The sequence below is a fragment of the Canis lupus genome, chromosome X (genome assembly GCF_003254725.2).
Source record: "Canis lupus dingo isolate Sandy chromosome X, ASM325472v2, whole genome shotgun sequence".
NCBI classification, from domain to species: domain Eukaryota; kingdom Metazoa; phylum Chordata; class Mammalia; order Carnivora; family Canidae; genus Canis; species Canis lupus.
In genome coordinates this window covers 43,931,959-43,951,558 of record NC_064281.1, presented here as the reverse complement: position 1 = coordinate 43,951,558, position 19,600 = coordinate 43,931,959, and the positions used below count along the sequence as shown (strand labels likewise).

General features: G+C 40.2%; 2 protein-coding genes and 2 pseudogenes across 3 annotated transcripts; all 4 read right to left on the bottom strand.

The window, feature by feature from the left end:
• Positions 1-837: 837 nt before the first annotated feature.
• On the bottom strand, positions 838-1,316 carry LOC125754595 (ATP synthase subunit d, mitochondrial-like; annotated as a pseudogene).
• Positions 1,317-10,063: 8,747 nt separating this feature from the next.
• NUDT11 (nudix hydrolase 11) lies at positions 10,064-17,179 on the bottom strand. Of its 2 annotated transcripts, none has more exons than XM_025468620.3 (2): positions 16,247-16,883; positions 10,064-12,155 (listed from the first exon to the last, which is right to left on the bottom strand). In XM_025468620.3, coding segments are annotated over exons 1-2 (495 nt in total). In that variant the 5' UTR covers positions 16,741-16,883; the 3' UTR covers positions 10,064-12,154. The 2 variants fall into 2 exon arrangements, with proteins under 2 accessions (XP_025324405.1, XP_025324406.1); XM_025468621.3 differs by lacking the exon at positions 10,064-12,155 and adding an exon at positions 17,057-17,179 and having other exon boundaries at positions 13,899-16,781.
• On the bottom strand, positions 10,322-10,788 carry LOC125754596 (glucose-6-phosphate isomerase-like; the record flags this gene model as incomplete). Its single annotated transcript, XM_049107058.1, has 1 exon — positions 10,322-10,788. A coding segment is annotated over one exon (447 nt), but the record flags the coding sequence as incomplete, so codon positions are not given.
• Positions 17,088-19,600, bottom strand: part of LOC112673207 (uncharacterized) — a 44,328-nt pseudogene continuing 41,815 nt past the window's right edge.

Sequence of the window (19,600 nt, the reverse complement as noted above, 5' to 3'; positions counted from 1 at the left end):
TTTTAAAGTATGATATAGTGTCCCTCTTCATCTCTTACTGCAGTCTTTGGGATAAACTTTAATTTATCTCATATAAGGAATGTTACCCCAGCTTTCTTTTGAGGACCATTTGAATGGTAAATGGTTCTGGAGCCTTTCATTTTCAGGCTGGAGGTGTCCTTAGGTCTAAAATGAGTCTCTTGCAGACAGCAAAGAGATGGGTCTTGCTTTTTTATCCAGTCTGAAACCCTGCATCTTTTGATGGGATCATTTAGCCCATTCACATTCAGAGTTACTATGGAAAGATATGAATTTAGTGTCATTGTAATACATATTCAGTCCTTGTTTTATGGATTATTTCTTTGGGCTTCCTCTTTCTTTTACAGGGTCCCCCTTAATATTTCTTGCAAAGCTGGTTTGGTGGTCACACATTCTTTCAGTTTCTATCTATCTTGGAAGCTCTTTATCTCTCCTTCTATTCTGAATGAGAGCCTTGCTGGATAAAGTATTCTTGGCTGCATGTTCTTCACATTTAGGATCCTGAGTTTATCCTGCCAGCCCTTTATGTCCTGGCAGGTCTGCTCCCCATATATGTTAGGTATCTCTTGTAGGACAACTTTTCATGTGCTTATTGTCCACTTCTATATTTCTTGGAGAATTGCCTTTTCAAATCGTTTCCCCATTTTTAAAATTTACTTAATTATTTAATTATTATTGACTTGTAAATGTTCACTAATATTCTGGATACAGTACAGATTGTATTTCATTTAATTTTTTAAGTTTTTTTTTCACCATATCATTATTTTTAATGTCTAGCATTTATAGTATGAGGGCTAGAACTTTCTACCCAACTCAAGTTTATAAATTTTCAATTGGCTTTGAAGCCAATAGGGATACTTCTTGTCTAATTTGGTTTCTGGGAAGACTTTATTCACGTCCTCAATTGTCATCTGATCAAATGGAATTATTTTCTTCATCTTCTCCAGCTCTTTTTCATATTCTTCAATCCTGGCCTTTGAGAGAAACAAAAACTCGGCAGAGCTTGTCACATCTTTTTCCTCAGCATCCACTGGGATAGCGTATTTATCCTCCAGCACAGAAAAACTTCAGGGCATTAAACTGCTTCTCAAAGTCATCTACCAAGCCAGGCTTTGCCACATGGCCTTGTAGTAAGCCCAGTTGATAGCAGATGGTTTCTCAGGAAGAGTAGTCAACCTGGAGGTAAGCTTGTCATTCCAGGATTTCAGAGAGTTCACAATGCCCTTTTGGTTTTGGGGTGTGAGCTCTCTAAATGCTACCCAGTCAATGGTTTTTAGAGCACATTTTCACCCAGCCATCTTGAGATCCTTCACTGACCCCGCTTAAAAGTTTTTATTTAGGGATGCCTGGGTGGCTCAGTGGTTGAGCATCTGCCTTTGGCTTGGGGTGTGATCCTGGGATCACAGGATTGAGTCCTGCATCTGGTCCCTGCAGGGATCATGCTTCTCCCACTGCTTATGTCTCTGCCTCTCTTTCTGTGTCTCTCATGAATAAAGAACTAAAATATATATTTTTTAAAGTTTTTATTTAGGGGCAGCCCAGGTGGCTCAGCGGTTTAATGCTGCCTTCAGCCCAGGGTGTGATCCCAGGGATCCGAGATTGAGTCCCACATCAGGACCCTGCATGGAGCCTGCTTCTCCCTCTGCCTGTGTCTTTGCCCCCCACCCCCTCTGTGTGTGTGTGTGTGTCTGTGTCTCTCATCAATAAATAAATAAATAAAATCTTTTAAAAAAGTTTTTATTTAAATTCCAGTTAGTTAACACACAGTATAATATCAGTTTCAGGTGCACAGTATAGTGACTCAACACTTCTCTATAACACTCAGTGCTCATCACTAGTGTACTCCTTAATCTTCATCACCTATTTAACCCATCCTCACACCCACATCCCCTCTGGTAATCATGAGTTTGTTCTGTATAGTTAAAAATCTGTTCATTAATTTGTCTCTCTTTTTTCTTTTTCCCCTGTATGATCATTTCAATAGATGCAGAAAAAGCATTTGACAAAGTACAACATCCATTTATGATAAAAACCCCAAACAAAGTAGGTTCATAGGGAACATACCTCAACATAATAAAGGCCATATATGAAAAACTCACAGGTAATATCATCCTCAATGAGGACAAACTGAAAGCTTTTCTTTATGGTCAGGAATAAGACAGGAGTGTCCACTCTCATCACTGTTATTTAACATGGTACTGGAAGTCCTATCAGACAACAAAAAGAAATAAAAGGCATCCAAATCAGAAAAGAAGAAGTAATACTTTCACTCTTTGCCTATGACACAATTATATATATAGAAAACCCCAAAGACTACACCAAAATATTGCTAGAACTCATAACATGAATTCAGCAAAGCTGAAGGATACAAAGCCAATGTACAGAAATCTGTTGCATTTCTATACGCCAATAATGAAGCAGCAGAAAGAGAAATGAAGGAATCATTCGCATTTTCAATTGCACGAAAAAACCACGTAAGACACCTAGGAATAAACCTAACCAAAGAGGTGGAAGACCTGTACCCTGAGAAGTATAAAACACTTATGAAAGAAATTGAAGATGGCACAATGAATTGGAAAGACATTCCATGCTCATGGATTGGAAGGACAAATATTTTCAAAATGTCTATACTATCCAAAGACATTTATACATGTAGCACAATCCCTATTAATATGCCAACAGCACTTTTCACAGAGCTAGAACAAACCATCCTAAATTTTATATGGAACCACAAGATCTCAAATAGCCAAAGTAACCTTTAAAAAGCAAAGCAAAGATGGAAGCTGTCAGAATGACTAAAATCAATAACATAAGAAAAAACAGGTTTTGGCAAGGATGTGGAGAAAGGGGAACTCTCTTGCATGGTTGGTGGGAATGCGAACCAGGAAGTCACTCTGGAAAACAGCATGGAGGTTCCTCAAAAACAAAAATAGAGGGACACCTGGGTGGCTCAACGGTTGAGCATCTGCCTTTGGCTCTGGATGTGATCCTGGAGTCGTGGGATCGAGTCCCACATAGGGCTTCCTGCATGGAGCCTGCTTCTCTCTCTGCCTGTGTCTCTGCCTCTCTGTCTCTGTGTCTCTCATGAATAAATAAATAAATAATCTTTAAAAATAGAATTATCCCAAACAAACAAACAAAAAAAGAATTACCCTATGATCCAGCAATTGCACTACTAGGTATTTACCTAAAGAATACAAAAACACTAATTCAAAAGGATACATGCACCCTGATATTTATAGGAGCATTATGTACAACAGCCAAATTATGAAACAACCCAAGTGTCTTAACTGATGAATGGATAGAGAAGATGTGGTATATATACATGATGGAATATTACTTGGCCATAAAAAATAAAATCTTGCCATTTGCAATGGCATGGTAGGAGCTAAAGAGTATTATGCTAAGTGAAATAAGTCAGAGAAAGACATATATGATATGATTTCATTCACATGTGGAATTTAAGAAACAAAGAAGATTGATCATTTTACTTTTAAAGATTTTATTTGTTTGAGAGAGAGATATAGAGAGCAAGCATGGGGAGGGGCAGAGGGACAGGGAGAGGCAGAGAATCTCAGGCAGACTGCACTGAGTGTGGAGCCCAATGTGGAGCTTGATCTCATGGTCAAGATCACGACCTGAGCCAAAAACCGTGAATCACTCAACTTGACTGAGCAACCCAGTTGCCCCAGATTATTGATCATTTTAAAGAGCCAACTTTTTCTATTGTTTTTATAATTTTTCATTCTATTCTTTTATATTGCCTTCTTTTTTTAAAAGTAGTTTCTACACTCAGTGTTGGGCTCGAACTTACAAGCCTGAGATGGAGTCACATGCTCTAGCAACTGAGCCAGCCAGGCACCCCGTATATCACCTTCTTTTTTGCTTGCTTTGTGTTTACTTTGGTCTTCTTTTTATAGAAACTTATAATTATGAATTGTCCTTTAAGCTCTCTGCTTTAGCTGAATCTCAAGTTTTGGTGTTTTGATTATATCCATCTCAAAGTTTTTTTCTAATTTCCATTGTGACTTTTTTCTTTGATCCATTGGTTATTTAAGGATGTATTGCCTAGTTTCCACATATTCATGAGTTTCCCACATTTCTCTCTATTGTTGATTTCTGATTTAATTCCATTTTTGTTAGAGAACATAATTTGTATAATTTCAATTTTTAAAGTCTGTTGAGGCATGTTTATAGCCTAGCATTATGGTCTGTTTTGGAAAATGTTCCCTCTACTTGACAGAATGAATATTTTGCTGTTGTTGGTGGAGTGGTCTTTAGATGTATGTTAGTTTAGTTGTTTTATAGTATTGTTCCCTTGTTTAAACTAGTAAGCTGGAACTACCAGGTCCTTCTTAATTACTCACCATTAAGATTCCCATTGTTTCAAAAATGCTCTTAGGCATGAATTTTTCTAAGCTCTTTCCCAAATAAATTCAGTCCCTACAAGCAAAGCTTCTGTGCTTAGTTCTCATGACTTGCCTCTTCAACTAGGCAGAAACTCCAGACAACTGTACTGGAACAGAGGGTGGTTATAGGAGGCCACTTCTCCTGCAGTAACAGCTCACTGGACACTGAGGGAGAGAAGGTAGTCCCTGGTTATTTCAGCTTGCCTGTCTCCATGTAGAAACTTTGCCATACAAAGGTGCTGAGGCAGAGAAGAGTGGGATTCCACTATTCTTGGCATGTCATGCCTAAGGGTAAGACATCATTCTGTAATTGGGAGTTTGTCCTCTAGCCCAAGCTTGCTTGGAATATCACTTCTGCAACAGCACTTCTGCTGCGGGGAAACAGAAACACTGATGGCCTTGTCCTGGAGTGAAGGCATAGCCCTAGACTAGCAGCTGGGGGGATTGGGAGCCCCCATCTTCTTGGGCACATCCATATCTGGAGTAGAGCTTGTCACATGGAGCTGGGGGAGATGGCATAGCTCAAATGCCACAGATTCTCATGATTTTTATAGAGATTTAATAGATTTTCTTGAACAAATCTTTATTCACTTGCTGTGTGCCCTTATGGCAACTTCTTGGGACTTTAAATGTATGTGTGTGTGTGTGTGTGTGTGTGTGTGTGTGTGTGTGTGTATGTATGTATGTATGTAATTGTCACCAATAAAATGGTATTTCATAGGGGAATGGGTCCACCAAGATCCTCACAGAACCCTTCTGGAAGTTCTGCACCCATCCTTGAATGTTCATAATCTTCACTGTCCCCTCTCTACAGTCTCTCCTAGATGACATTGTATATACCTACCTTTTCACCCACTGCTCATTTACTGATGACTCCAAAACCTCTATCTCCAACTCATTCTTCTTTTCTAAGCTGCATGTGTGTGTGTGTGTGTGTATTTCCAGCCTTGTGGACATCTCCAAGTTAATATCCTTTGGTTACCAGAAACTAGCAGTTATAAAATTAATCCCATGTTCTTTTCATCCCCAGGGAATGGTATCATTAACTCTGTTCCTCCAGTGAGACAGATCAATGATATCTACCTCTCTTTCATTTCCAAAATCCAATTAATCACCTTATGCCCCTTTAAACCCTAAAATGTAGTCATTTCTATCAACGTGGTCAACATGCTTGTTCAGGTCACCATCATTTCTCACCCATACTATCACCACAATCTCCTCTCCCTTTCAAACAATTTTCTACTCTTCAGGCAAATTGATGTCATGTCTCCTTTCCCCAAATCCCTGAAAAAGTTGCATCAGACCCTCTATAATCTGGCTTTTCCTTACCCCACTGGCTTCATGTCTAGAAGATCCTTTCTTCTTCTCTGAACCTTCAGATTATGTTCTAGACATAATGAGAAAGTTCCTATTCCTAAAAGCACCATATTTTTATCTAGCTTCCAGAACCTCACATCTGCTCTTCTCTCTTCCTGGAACACCCCCACCCCCAACTATTTCTCCTAAGACCTGTTCATCCTTCAGGTGTCAAATTATATGGCGTTTCCTCTGAGAATATTCTTACCAAACTAAGTTAGTTCCCCCACTATGTGCTGGCAGAGCCCACAGAATCCCCACTATCATAAAAACACTTGGTACATTTTGTTGGGATTTCTGTCTCTCCAATACAGTGAGAGCTCCATGAAGACAGGGGCCATGTCTGATTTGCCCAATTCACGTACCTCTAGAAGTAACAGAATTCTTGGCCTAGAGTTCTAATAGTTCTGAATAGTTTAGTTTATCACATCTAAAGCTCAGTTGTAGGGATGGAGATACCATATAAATGCAAATACTTTCCTATTTATCTACCAGGTTAGATAAAAAAACACAACTTAAAGAACTAAAAATTTACTGATTGGAACATGCTAGAGAATCTTTCTTCTTATATACAACATATTAATATTTAATTCAGGATTAGAATATGGTAATTCAAAATAGATTTGGACAGTGGGGTATCCTCAGGTAGCAGAGTATTCCTGGGAAAGGTTTCTTTGCTCTAAATAGAATACACCAAGGATTGGGCTAATTCATAAAATGTCCACTAGGGAGATAGATGTCACTGCTGGTACCATATACAGGTTTCCCCCACTATCCAACGGTAGAGCATTCCTATGAAATCTTTCATAAGCTGGCAGAAAGTGGAGAAGAGATTACCATTCATTTATATGGAAAAATTTTTGAGTGTTCCCAGACCCAAAAATAACCTCTTGGGTTTTTCTGATACCTTAAGACACATCTTGCTAATAAATGTAATGGAAATAAAGTACAGATGCTCACAGATACATTTCAAAGCTATTTGTGGCTTCATGCAGAAATGTTGAGTATAGTTCCCAGGGAAGGAACTTGGTGGGGCCACTCTCACTGCTGGGGTGTACACTGCCCTATAAGGGGTTGCTGCAAAACAAACACTGAACACTATTGTTGCTTTTTTCTGCCTTTTTTTTTTGGTAAAAGCAAGAATTCTCTTCAGATTTCTTTCATTTAGCAAAAACAGGTACAATAGTCCCTCCTTATTCACAGGGAATATGTTCCAAGGCCCCCAAGTGGATACCTGAAACCAAGCATAGTACCAAACCCTACATATACTGTTTTTTTCCTATACATACATATGATAAAGTTTAATTTGTAAATTAGGCACAGTAAGAGATGAACAATAACTGATAATAAAATACAAGAATTATAACATAAGTTATGTGAATGTGGTCAAAATAATCTTCTTGTACTGTACTTACCCTTCTTGTGATGATGTGAGATGATAAAATAATGCCTACATGATGAGATAAAGTGAGGTGACTTATACAGGTATTGTGATGTAGTATTAGGTTACTATTGACTTTCTGATGATAGGTCAGAGGATTATCTGTTCCTGGATCATGGTTGACTGTGGGTAAATAAAATTTCAGAAAGCAAAACCATGGGTAATGGGGGGGGGCTACTGTACTGTAGGTTTTTCATAAAAAAGAAGGGCCTAATCTGAACTTTTGAAAAGTGGAAGATACCTATACTAAGAATGACTCTGCAGTCTATTTGTCTTTTTAACAGTCAAAAAACAAGATCTAAGTTTGAGTGGGTAGACAAAAGGAAAAGAGAATTGTTACCAATCCTGTTCTAAATCCTCTATACCCTCAGCACTGGCCCCAAATAAATCTAAACTTCCAGAGGTCCTGATCTGCTTCTTCATACTGCTGTGTAGGCTTGTACAGGGAAAGGTGTTAAGTCTTCTTGTACTGTGGGTGGGCTTTTTGGTTCCCCATGTTTACCATCCAGAAGGTAGAGCACCAAATTCACTATATTGTCAGTCTTATCTTTTTTAAGATTTTATTTATTTATTCATGAGAGACACAAAGAGAGAGGCAGAAACATTGGCAGAGGGAGAAGCAGGCTCCATGCAGGTAGCCCAATGTGGGACTCGATCCCAGGACTCCAGGATCACGCCCTAAGCTGAAGGCAGACGCTCAACCGCTGAGCCACCCAGGCCTCCCCAGTCTTGTTTATTCTTAATATAGAACATGAACTTTGGAATAATATAAAACTGAACTTCCATCCCCAACCCATCACAGCTCCTTGATCCATTCCATTAATTTCAGGTTCACTTCTTTGATTCTGGGACTATATATTTAACATACCTTAAGTACTGGTTAGAGATTGAGTTGCAGGAAAAGCTCTCCCTTCTCCAGGGTATGGTAATCATTTTGTACAAGATTTGAAATTGTACTCTCAGCTCTTGGTAGTGATGGGGAATGGGGGATGGAAGATGTCCCTAGGCCATTTGGTCAGCCAGTGCTAGGGAACTAGTCTAGCATTGGAACCTAGAAAATGTATGACCTATGAAATAGTTATAAATTGTGCTTTTGTATTACATTTCCTCACATAACCTGGTAATCTTCAGTAAAATCTTATTAAAATTTAATCTGGTCTCTTGTGTGTTGCAGGAAATTAGGGAAATATGAGGATACATCTTGGAGTAGAAAGAAGAGGGAGAACAGGATTCCATTCCCAGAGTCCAGAATAGTGGTGTCCTTGTTTAACAGTTAAAAACCACTGTGCCCAGAGGGGCAGCAACCTAATGAGGATCAGAGGCTACAGAGAGATAGTGATATGGTAGCTTGCTGAGGATCCAGAGAAGATAGAAGGAACTTCCTGGAAAACAGAAGAGTAGCAAGCCTACTTTAGCCAATATATTGCAACTGTGTGATTTATTAAAGTGGCACCACCTCTGAATCGATGCCTCTCATTCCTACCAGTTTGGTGAGCAGAAAGTGTATGTGGAAATTAGGAAACAAAAAACCAAAAACAAAACAGGGCTATTCTGTCATGCATCAGGAGTAAAAGGCATGGTTTGGATTTCAGACTCAAGTTTTGAGCTGCACATGCACAGAAGTAGCAAAAATGGTGTAATGGCCCTAAGCATTAGCCTAAAAAATTCTGAGGAACAAGCTACTACCTATGTGGTACATGCTTAACAATTAAAGGGGTCATGGATTTTTGAAAATATTCTGGTGGGAAGGGGGCTCACTTGTGCCATCTGCTTGGGTAACATATATTTGAAGAGAAAAAGGCTGGAATATATTTATATATAGATATATATTTGTCAAATATGGCTATTCTGGGTAGGGGGATCATGTGTGATTTTTTATTAATTTGCTCTGGAGGGAATTCTCCAAATTTCCTGAAATTAAGATAAATTAATTTCCTAATCAGAAAAAATTTAGTTTTTTTTAAAGCTAAATTGTAGAGGGGTACCTGGGTAGCTCAGTGGTTGAGCATCTGCCTTTGGCTTAGGGCATGGTCCCGTGGTCCTGGGATCGAGTCCCAAAACAGGCTCCCTGGGGGGAGCCTGCTTCTCCCTCTGCCTATGTCTCTGCCTCTCTGTGTGCCTCTCATGAATAAATAAATAAAATAGTTTTTTTTTTTTTTAAAAAAGCTAAATTGTACAATGGGAGTACTGTCTCACCTGGAACCTAAGTTCATGTCCACCATTGGGGTTCAAAGTTTTCTGGTCATGTTTGGCGTGTTGATGAGGCTAAAAGTCTTTTTGCAAGTTGAACTGGGAGACTTCCAAGGAAATAATTCATATTAAAGGAAGAGCAAGTCTACCAATATGTTTAGTTCAGGAACAAAACCTAGGTTTTTGAAGAGGAGGGGTGAGTGTGTCTATCTGGGCTATAGATCCGACTTCTAACCAGCCTTCCCTACTTAAGTTTTAAGGATAGCAAGGGCCTACAAATAGACAATGAAGAATTGTTTTTCAATTTTTATTATGGAAAATTTCAAATATATACAAAAGTATAGAGAACAGTATAATGAACTCCCAAATATCTGTTACATGGCTTCAAAAATTATAAACTTACCACCAATCTTATTTCATCTATATGCTCACCTACCCCACCCTCAGATTATTTTGAAGCAAATACCAGTAGCATATCATTTCATCTGTAAAATTTATGGTACGTTTCTTTAAAAGATAAAGATTAAAAAAATATATATAACCAGAGTACCATATCACATCTACAAAACAAAACAAAACAAACAAAAAACAATAAATTGGGAAATGTGTGATTTCAATTCTGTAAGGACTGAGTTAACAATTAGTTAACTTTTTTTTTTCCTTTGTGGCATCTTTATTTTTCTATCTGGTACACGAACAAAGCGAACACAGTCAGAAAAATCAGCTGCACTGGAACACTTCAGCCAATCGTAAAACAGAGGGCACACGGACATGGATGGGCAGGGGTGGCAATTCCAGACCGGCTTCCCCCAAAGGGCTTGTGCTCCAAGCCCGCAACCAGAGGGTGCTCTGGGAAAGACTGTGCAGCGCATCTCTGGTGAGGAGAGACAAGGACCAGTTACAAAGGGACTGCAGCCGGGCATGAGTTTATTGGCTTCTGGCCTCATGCTCCTGCTTGATGAAGTTGATTAGCCCGTTGGTAGAAGAGTCGTGAGAGGTGACTGGGCTACTGCCATCAAGTTCAGGCTCAATTTTCTTGGCCAGCTGCTTTCCCAGCTCCACCCCCCACTGGTCAAAGCTGTTGATGTCCCAGATGACACCCTGAACGAATATCTTGTGCTCGTACATGGCAATCAAGGCTCCCAGAATGAATGGCGTGAGCTTGGTGAACACAATAGAGTTTGTTGGGCGATTTCCTTCAAAGACCTTGTGTGGCAACAGCTTCTCTAAGTCCTCTGGACTCTTTCCTGCGGCCTGCAGCTCCTTCCAGGTCTCCTCTGTCAACTTCCCCTTCATCAGGGCCTCAGTTTGGGGCAAAAAGTTGGCCAGGAGGATCTTGTGAAATATTTCACTGGTACCATGAGGGTGTAACACTCACCTAAAATGGAACTCATGTTTTTTCTGATGTAATTGCTTTTATAAATGCAAAGGAAAGAAAACTACCATATTAAAGCCACTTTGAGACCTTTGCAGGAAGCTGGGTAAGAGTGCTGACATTACACATCCCATGGCAAAACTCCATAAGACTATCCCTAAACATCTTTGTCCTTTTCTTAAAGTTGCTCTCTGGAGACAGCTGACCCAAGTCCTCCCTATATAAATTCTTCATATTCTGTTCCCACCTCTGACAGGAATTTTTTTCTTCAATGCCTTTTCTAAGTGGTAACAATTCAGCTGTCTCTCAGTCCTCCATATTCTCACATGCAGAGACCAGGTAGAACGAGAACCCAGCTAAGTGTGTTGGAAAGGGGTTGAAAATTGGCCAACAGAATCAGTAAGAGACGCAAAAGAAACCTAGGCAAATAAGTGGTATAATTAACTTTGGAAACTACCTGTACTGCAGTTTTTGTTGGCTCTGGCATCAAATAATACAGTATACTATACTGAACCTATAAAATGAGAAAAACAATCTTCTCTAAAGGCATGTTAAGATTACATGAAATAAGTGCTTAGGGCATTGCAAAAACATTAAATAAATCATTTGTATATTATCTTAAAATTTATTTTTATAAAAATTCACAATATTGTGTTCACTGTATTTTATAGCAGTTTTATAGCAAGTGCTATTTTTCGAATAAAAATTTCAGCAAAGTAACAACAGTACAAAAATACTGAAGTTGTTACACAAAGGAGTGATTCTACAAAATATTGCCCTATGTGATAGGGTAATCTCAAAATGGTGCTAGCCACTGTGTGATATGACATAGAAATATGAGTAATAATTCTTGTCCTTGAACATCTTACAACTGGCTTGAAAAGTTTCTGAAACACCTGATACAGGAAAGCCACATACATGATGCCTAGACAGCAATATATTCTACTAGCACCAGATTGAAACAGGAATGTTCTGCCATATGGTGATAACAAAATATGAATTGAATCAAAGAATCGGTGATGTCACTCATATTTCAAGTAGTGTTTCATATACAGAATATGCAAAGATTAAGAAATCCTGGTCTTTGCTCTCAAGGATATCAGTCTAATGGAGAAGGCAGACACATTAAAAAAAAAAAGCACAACAAAAGGCTATAGGTGTTGAAGTAAGAGTGTTCATGTACAATAGTATAACAACCAGGGCAAGAGTTGTCAGTGGAATAGATGGATAAGGAGTGTCCCAAGATGTAGGAGGAAAATCAGATGAGCTGTCTCCTTGGAAACGCTCACCTCTACTTGAAAAGTCCATTGATCAATGGTTCACATCAATGATTCTTTCAAGCAATACTGAAATCTTTGCTGTTCATCTGGAAAAACAAACCAACATATAATTAGCAGGTATATATACTAATTTAACAGTTCCTCCAATTGACAAATTTATAAAGGGCCTATTATCTGCATCACTCACTTTGCCTTGGGAAAGTCTTCACAGAATAATCTAATGCAGGTGCAATTTAAGTCTGAATCAGTAGCTGAGGGAGTTCCAAGTTATATTATGAAACAGAAAAGTCAGGAAAGCAATGCTACTACAAGTTTTGCAGAAAAGATAGGTAGTCATGTAAAACAAAAAATTTTAAATTCCATGTTCTGGACTATAGGCTTATGGAAATAATTCAGGCTAGTCCCCACCCATCAAAAGGTCTGTGGTCTAGCCACACAACCATGCAAATAAGTAAACTGTGAGAACCATGAACCATTACACACAGAAGAAAGTATCTTAATCCAGTGGTCAGGAAAGACTTCCCATTGGAGTTTATAAAGTATCTATTTTTATTATCTCAAATTTTATATTTTAAAAAACCCTGAGCATCAGATAGTTAGATAACTTGGTTGAAGTTAGGGTGAGCAAGAACTGGAGCCAGGTTTCCAACCCTAAGCCTGTCTAACTTAAAAACCACAACTGTAGTTTGTATCACACCAAACTGTCTCCTAAAAATATCATGTTTTACTTGTTATCATAGTGACTTTTCCAGTTCTCATAGTGTTCTTTGCCCAGGAACATTTAAAATCTGCTAAATACAGTATAACAGTTTATCAGGAGACAGCTGCCAAGAAAATATTTAAAAACTCTGGTGGTGCCTGGTGGCTCTCCCACATGGGATGCCTGTAAGTAAAAGCTCTTGCTTAGCCAAATATACTGTGTGTGTATGCATGTGTGTGTATATATACACACATCATTTCTTGAAAAAAGTACACTTTATATACAGAGCATCAAGTATTTCCAGTTCACCAATGTGTCTATATTAACCCCCAATGTGAAAACATTAACAAGAATAAACTATTTGACCTGCTGAAAATGTAAGCCATTTATAAAACATGCAGAAAATAAATTTCTGATGCATGTCTGCAGCCTTAATTATCTGTGGAGTACTCCTTTCCCTTTTTTATCAAGGGGAGAGCTGAAAAACCAAACAATGTTCAAGTGAATTTTTAACAATCTTAGAAGGAAAAGAAATCCAAACTGTGCCTCAATTTTTGGAGTGCTGAGGTGTTGGAAATTTTCTATATACTAACTCTGGTTACCTGTTTTGGCCTGAAATTCTTGGTCTTAAAGAGAAAAAAAGAATCTCCTTGGAACTTTTAACTATTCTGACAAGGCTAGGCTCCAGAAAGTATTTCACAAAAACCACTTAAATGAACCTGACAGTCTATCCTGAAAAATATGACTTATTCTAAATGTTTGTCAAAAAGGAAGGAAAAAAAGCTCACAACATGTTTATAGGCTAATAATTCTTAATATTATTAACCTATTAGGTTAATATGAACACTGGATTTTTGCCTTTGTTACATACTTAAGAACCAAATAAAATAATGCAGTATTACCTCCATGAATAACAAGTACAAGTTAAGTAAGCCTCCAAGACATTTGTGGCAGCATTTCAGGAGGAAGGGGTTTTCATTGACAAAAATATATAAAATAAAAATCCAACATGTCTGCTCTGTTAAGGTAGAACTTAAGAATCTTCTTGAATAACTAGGTTGCTGGGGAAAGATATATTAGGGTCAATGTGAGGTTGTTTGAAATTAAACGTGCTCAAATAGATATTAAATACATACCACTTTTTAAAAAAGATTTTATTTATTGATGAGAGACACAGAGAGAGAGGCAGATACATTGGCAGAGGGAAAAGCAGGCTCCATGCAGGTAGCCTAATCTGGGACTCCATCCTGGGACCCCGGACCACACCCTAAGCTGAAGGCAGACGCTCAACTGATGAGCCACCCAGGCATCCCTACATAACACTTTTTAAGAGAAAAAAAAATAGAAAAAAATTAAATAGCCATATTTTATCAAACTATATAATTCAGATGATGAAACTGTCACTGGTTTTAAAAACTTACTCATTTTTTAGTTTACTTTGATAGCTTTACTACGGAAAATATTTTGTGAATTGAAACCTGTACTTCATCTGTGCTTAAATTTGTAACAAGACTTGTTTCCAAAATAGTGGCATCAAATTTCTTTAGACAGTACAACAGTTCCAAAAAAAGAAAGTACAACAGAACTCACTTTTTAACACCAATTTATAAACGTATTGTAATTTGTAGAATTACAGTACAAACCAAATGGAGAAAAAACTGAGTCTTTCGAAAAGTAAAACAAACAACACAAGGGGGCAGCACAAAAAAAGTTTATAATCTAAATCTCAACCGATAAATTTCAAAAATAGAACTATTCTATAGTCTTAAAAGATAAGAAAGCAAATACTAATTAGGAGGAGAAATGCAATTGCCTTTGAGTTACAGGTAATGTTAATTTCCTAATCTGAATTCTGGTTACATACATGTATTTACTATCTAAGAATTGATTAAGCTGTACAGTTAAGATTTGTGCATCGCTCTGTGTGTTGAAAAACAGCATAATAACTTTTAAGAAAAAGTAACTTAAATTTTCAGCAGTAATTGTGTTTAAAACAGGTTATTTTGACTAACAAAATTTTAAATGACCATTATTTTCTACTTTATATTCATTAATAACTACTGGAATGTTTTAAAAATGTTTTAGTGTTATATGTGGCATTAACTTTCCATCCTTAATACCCTCTTCACAAAGGTTTTACTTCTACCTAACTGCTGACATGGCTAAGAGAATAAAGGTAGTTTAAGAAGACAGACCTATGCATTTTAAACAAGATTCCTGATTTCAAACAACTACTGAAGCAAATGCAAGAGCTTTTAATTAGATGCCCCCCAAAAGTTTGACCTGTGACACACAAAAAAATTATCCTAAATCTTTAAGAGAGATTGTTCAGGGGTTTGGACAGTTTAAGAAGTCTGTAAAAGCTGAGTAGCAAGACGGGTTCCTCACTGGATTGGGATGTAATCACCATATAAATTCCACTCCTATGGTTACTGGTAGTCAGGAAGGTTAACTGGAATGTCACAAAATTCAAATATGTGAAATAACTTTCTTTCAAAGACTAGTTTATATTGAGAAAACCATGGTTGCTCTACAGTATTAAGAAATGGGCAATGGAGTTGGAAGCTGAACACGCTAAATTACACTCGATGAATACAGTTTTCATGACAGTATGTACATATCAGGATATGTTTGGCTAACAATACTTTCCCAAGAAGATACCCAGTGTATAAAGTAATATAATCTGAAACTACATTTGGGCTATATGGGAAATGGCCATTTCAAATATGCAGCAACAAATGACCAGTGGTCAGAATTCTTTTGAAAATGAAATCATAAAAAAAAAGGAAAAGAAAATGAAATCATGTACGTATGGGTAAAGAAACTTCTGAAAAGGGCAAATTAGATCACATTACTGAACCGAAAATTGTTGCCCACTGTGGAAAGACCACAAGATGTAAAATTTCTTAAATACTTTAAATATATATATAGATCTATATCTATCTGATCTTTAAACCAATTTCCATCACAAAAGGGCTTGCTAGCAAGGTCTAATGGTGCGAATGAGAAAGCAAAAAATACAGATGCCACACAACCAAGATGTTCAGATTTTAAAGGCCTTCACTCCAAAACAAACCACAAGATTGGTACCAAAAACACGCACGCGCACACACACACGTGTGTGCAATGTAATAAACTACAGCATCAACACACACACACAAAGGGCTGGGCAAGCAGTTAAGGCACCTTAAAAAAAAAAAAAAAAAAAAAAAAAAAAAAAACATGTGGTTTAGGATTTAGGAAATCTGTTACAGTGCTACCAAGCAGCAATTTTGAAAGCATCTGAAAAACGTGCAAATTGTCTGAAAACAGTGTCTGGCAACCGAGACAGTTTGCAAGCGTGATTCAGAGGTCTGCCAAGGAAACAAAAGAAGCCCCCCTCCTCCCCGTGAGACCGCAAAGGAATGAGAGGTGCTCCGGGCACTATGTATTCTAAGATAGGCGGAAAGCAGAAGTCTGTGCAGGAGCCGTACATACTAGGGATCGCTCTGTGGCAGGGACGCGGCCACGGAGTTTCCATTGGTTGGGGAACCGCCCAGCTTTAGTTTTTCCAGATATTCGGCATGCACGGGCTTGTGGCACTGGAGAACCTTGATCGCATCTTCGATTTTGAACCACTCTCGCTTCCTCCCAATGCTAACCGAATCTTCCCAATCCTCCAGAATCTCAGTGACAGTCAGTACGTACACGTACGTTCTGTGCTTGCGGTCTTGGTTCTGCTCGAAAATGCCCAGGAGCCGGCCTAACTTCCCCTTCACTCCCGCCTCTTCGTACACCTCTCGGACTGCTGCACCGCCCGGCTCCTCCTCGGGCTCCATGCCCCCGCCCGGCACAATCCAGCGGTCCGGGTACCGACTGCTACTCACTAACAGCACCTCGTCCTCGCGCTCGCTCCGGAAGCACAGGCACGCCGCTCGCTTCTTGAACCCCTCCGGGTCGTAGGTGCGCGTCTGGTTCGGCTTGCACTTCATCCTCTGGGCCGTCCGCTCCCGCCGCTCGCTGCCGCTGCTGCCTGAGGTGCCGGGGAGAGAAAGAGCTGAGTAGAGGTGCAAGGAGAGAAAGCGCTCTAGCCCTGAGTCCCAGGAACCCGAGGAGAGATGGGGCGGGGGCGGGGGCGGGCGAGGTACGTCAGTTAGCTCGTCCCTCGTGCGGGCCGGAGGGTCCCGAGCGCAGCCGCCTGAGTGGACGAGGCGCCGCCGCCCCCCGCGCGCGCCGCCGCGCCCGCGCCGCCGCCCCCGCGCCTGCCGCCGCCGTCGCGGCGGGTCTGCCACTCCGCACACAGCCCACCCGCGGCTCCTGTGGGCGTCTTTTTCCCTCCTCAGCCGCCCGGCAGGGGTTGAGTGAGGTGAGGCGCATTCGCGTGCGCGTCCGCGTCCACGTCCACATTCACGTGCGCGTTCACGTTGGAGGGCGAGGGGCGGAGGCGGGGGTCTCGCTGCTCCCGCAGCGCGTGAGGCGCCTCGGGCCCACTGCGCAGGCGCCCCGCACCTCCCAGGCTGGGAATCTCTTTCCTCAGGGAGTTCAATTCCCGCGCTGTGACTGTGGCCGAGATCGTTTCCACGTGTGCCTTTGCGTGGAACTTGGCTGTGGCGCGGCCAGACCTTTCTCCTCATCCTCCTCAGCAAGTTGCATGAAACACCTACACTTATTTTACAGACGATAAGGTCAAGGGCATCATCATCGCCCCATAATGAATGCTACTGACTTAAGGTTTATGAGGGCCCGTTGTCGTCAAAATGGTCCTCAGTATTCTTGGCAAAGCAGTACCTAATCTTTGCTGAGTCATATCAGTCCTTTCAGTTCTTCAACAGGTTTGTCCACCTAAAAGGTAAAACAGCCGGTTATAGTTTATCAGCAAAATGGGTTTATTTGGGTGTAGCAGAGGAATTGCAATTCGGGACATGCAAACTATGGCACCCCATAGGCCAGTCTGGAGATGAGACCAGAGGAATCTTTGGATTTTTGGAACTTTCTGGGGAAAAGGAGGTGGTTGGGAGGGACTGCTGTGAAGGCAAAGTCGACACAAAGGACAGCAACAGTTCTAGGTGCTGACGGTTTCTCATTAGCCCAGTTGTGGTATTTCCCTATTGGCTGAGCTTGTTGCTGGGCGAGGAGAAATTCTTTTTTTCTCTTGCTGGAGTAGGGAAAGTAAGCTTCTTCCTGTTGGGAATGCCAAGCAGTTTGTCTTTGTTGGGGTCTGCAATGGCCTGCAGTGGTAGGGCATGAGAGCTCTCCCTGCTGGCCTCCCGACTCCATTTGAAATGAGGTCTCCTTTATTCAGGGTGTCAGGGTCTTGGCCTTGCTGGGCATGTTGGCACAGCCCATAACTTAACACTTTTCTTGAACTCCTATTGACCTCTTACCTAACCTCTGTTCCTCAGTTTCCTAACAGTAAACTTCTCGCCTACTTGTATCAGCCCTTGGCACTTGGAGTCCCATTCACCCAACAGCTGCAGAACCACCCCAAGTCTCCTTTTATTAAGTCCCAACAATCTTCACCCTCCACACCCTCTACCCTTCTCTCTCTTTCTCACTGATGGGTGCTGCTTTGGGTTTTGGAAAACATACCTATGGAAAGCCCTTAATAGTTTTCAGTTTGATGTTTACAAGGCTCCTAGTGTGGGACTCCAGCAAAGCCACTTGGTGCTCCCTCACCACCTCTCTGTTTGGTCATGCTGTCCTCTTGGCCAAGAAGTGGTCCATCCCAGTAAAACTTTAACAACCAAAAGCCTTCCCTCACCTTTTCTTTTTCTTTTTTTTCTTATTGTTTCCCTGCTCTAACAGTAGCCTTATGGAAAAGACCTCTGATGTCCCCCAACTTTTGCCATACTGCAGCTTAGGCATCTTTGTCTCTCTCTTACCCACAATCCCTCTGCTGGCATCAAGCAACCAGGATCATGGAAACTCACTTTTCCAGGGAAATAATCCCTCATCAAAGGGAAATTGAATCTGAAATGTAAGTGCAAAGGAATTTTTGTTTGTTTGTTTGTTTGTTTGTTTGTTTAGAGAAAGAGAGAGAGAGGGAGGGAGGGAGGGAGGGAGAGAAGGGGAGTGCGTGAATGGGGAGGGGAAGGGCAGAGGGATGAAGAGAGAGAGAGAGAGAGAGAGAGAGAATCTTAAGCAGGTTACACGCCCAGTGTGGAGCCTGATAGGACCCTGAGATCATGACCTGAGCTGAATCAAGAGTTGAACGCTTAACTGACTGAGGCACTTATGTTCCCCAACAGCCCAATTTTTATTTTAAAAATTTTCCCTTTTTAAATTTAAATTAAATTAATTAACATATAGTGTATTATTTGTATCAGAGGTAGAGGTCAGTGATTCATCAGTCTTATATAATACCTAGTGCTCAATATATCACATGCCCTCCTTAATGTCCATCACCCAGTTACCCCATTCCTCCACCTCCTCCCCTCCAGCAACCCTGTTTGTTTCGTATAATTAAGAGTCTATTATGATTTGTCTCCCTCTCTGATTTCATCTTGTTTAATTTTCCCTCCCTTCCCCTATGATCCTGTTTTGTTTCTCAAATTCTATATATGAGTGAGATCATATGAAAATTGTCTTTCCCGAGTGACTTATTTCGCTTACCAGCTCAATTTTTACAGCTCAATTTTTAAATAACAAGTTGGATCAGCTTCTCAGGTTCTGTTCTACTCCATTTATGCCCAGAATAGCTCATAAAAACGATCCTGTTCCCAGTGGCAACAGACACCTGCAATATCTAGAGCATAATATGACTAAACGTGTGGGTTGCATATGAAGAAAATGATAAAATGGAGACATAAAGAGAATGACTTCAACCAATAGAGATACTACTACTATTGACCA

Bases quoted from the DNA above. Each gene is read 5' to 3' on its own strand.
- NUDT11 (XM_025468621.3), bottom strand. From the start codon at position 16,740: ATGAAGTGCAAGCCGAACCAGACGCGCACCTACGACCCGGAGGGGTTC.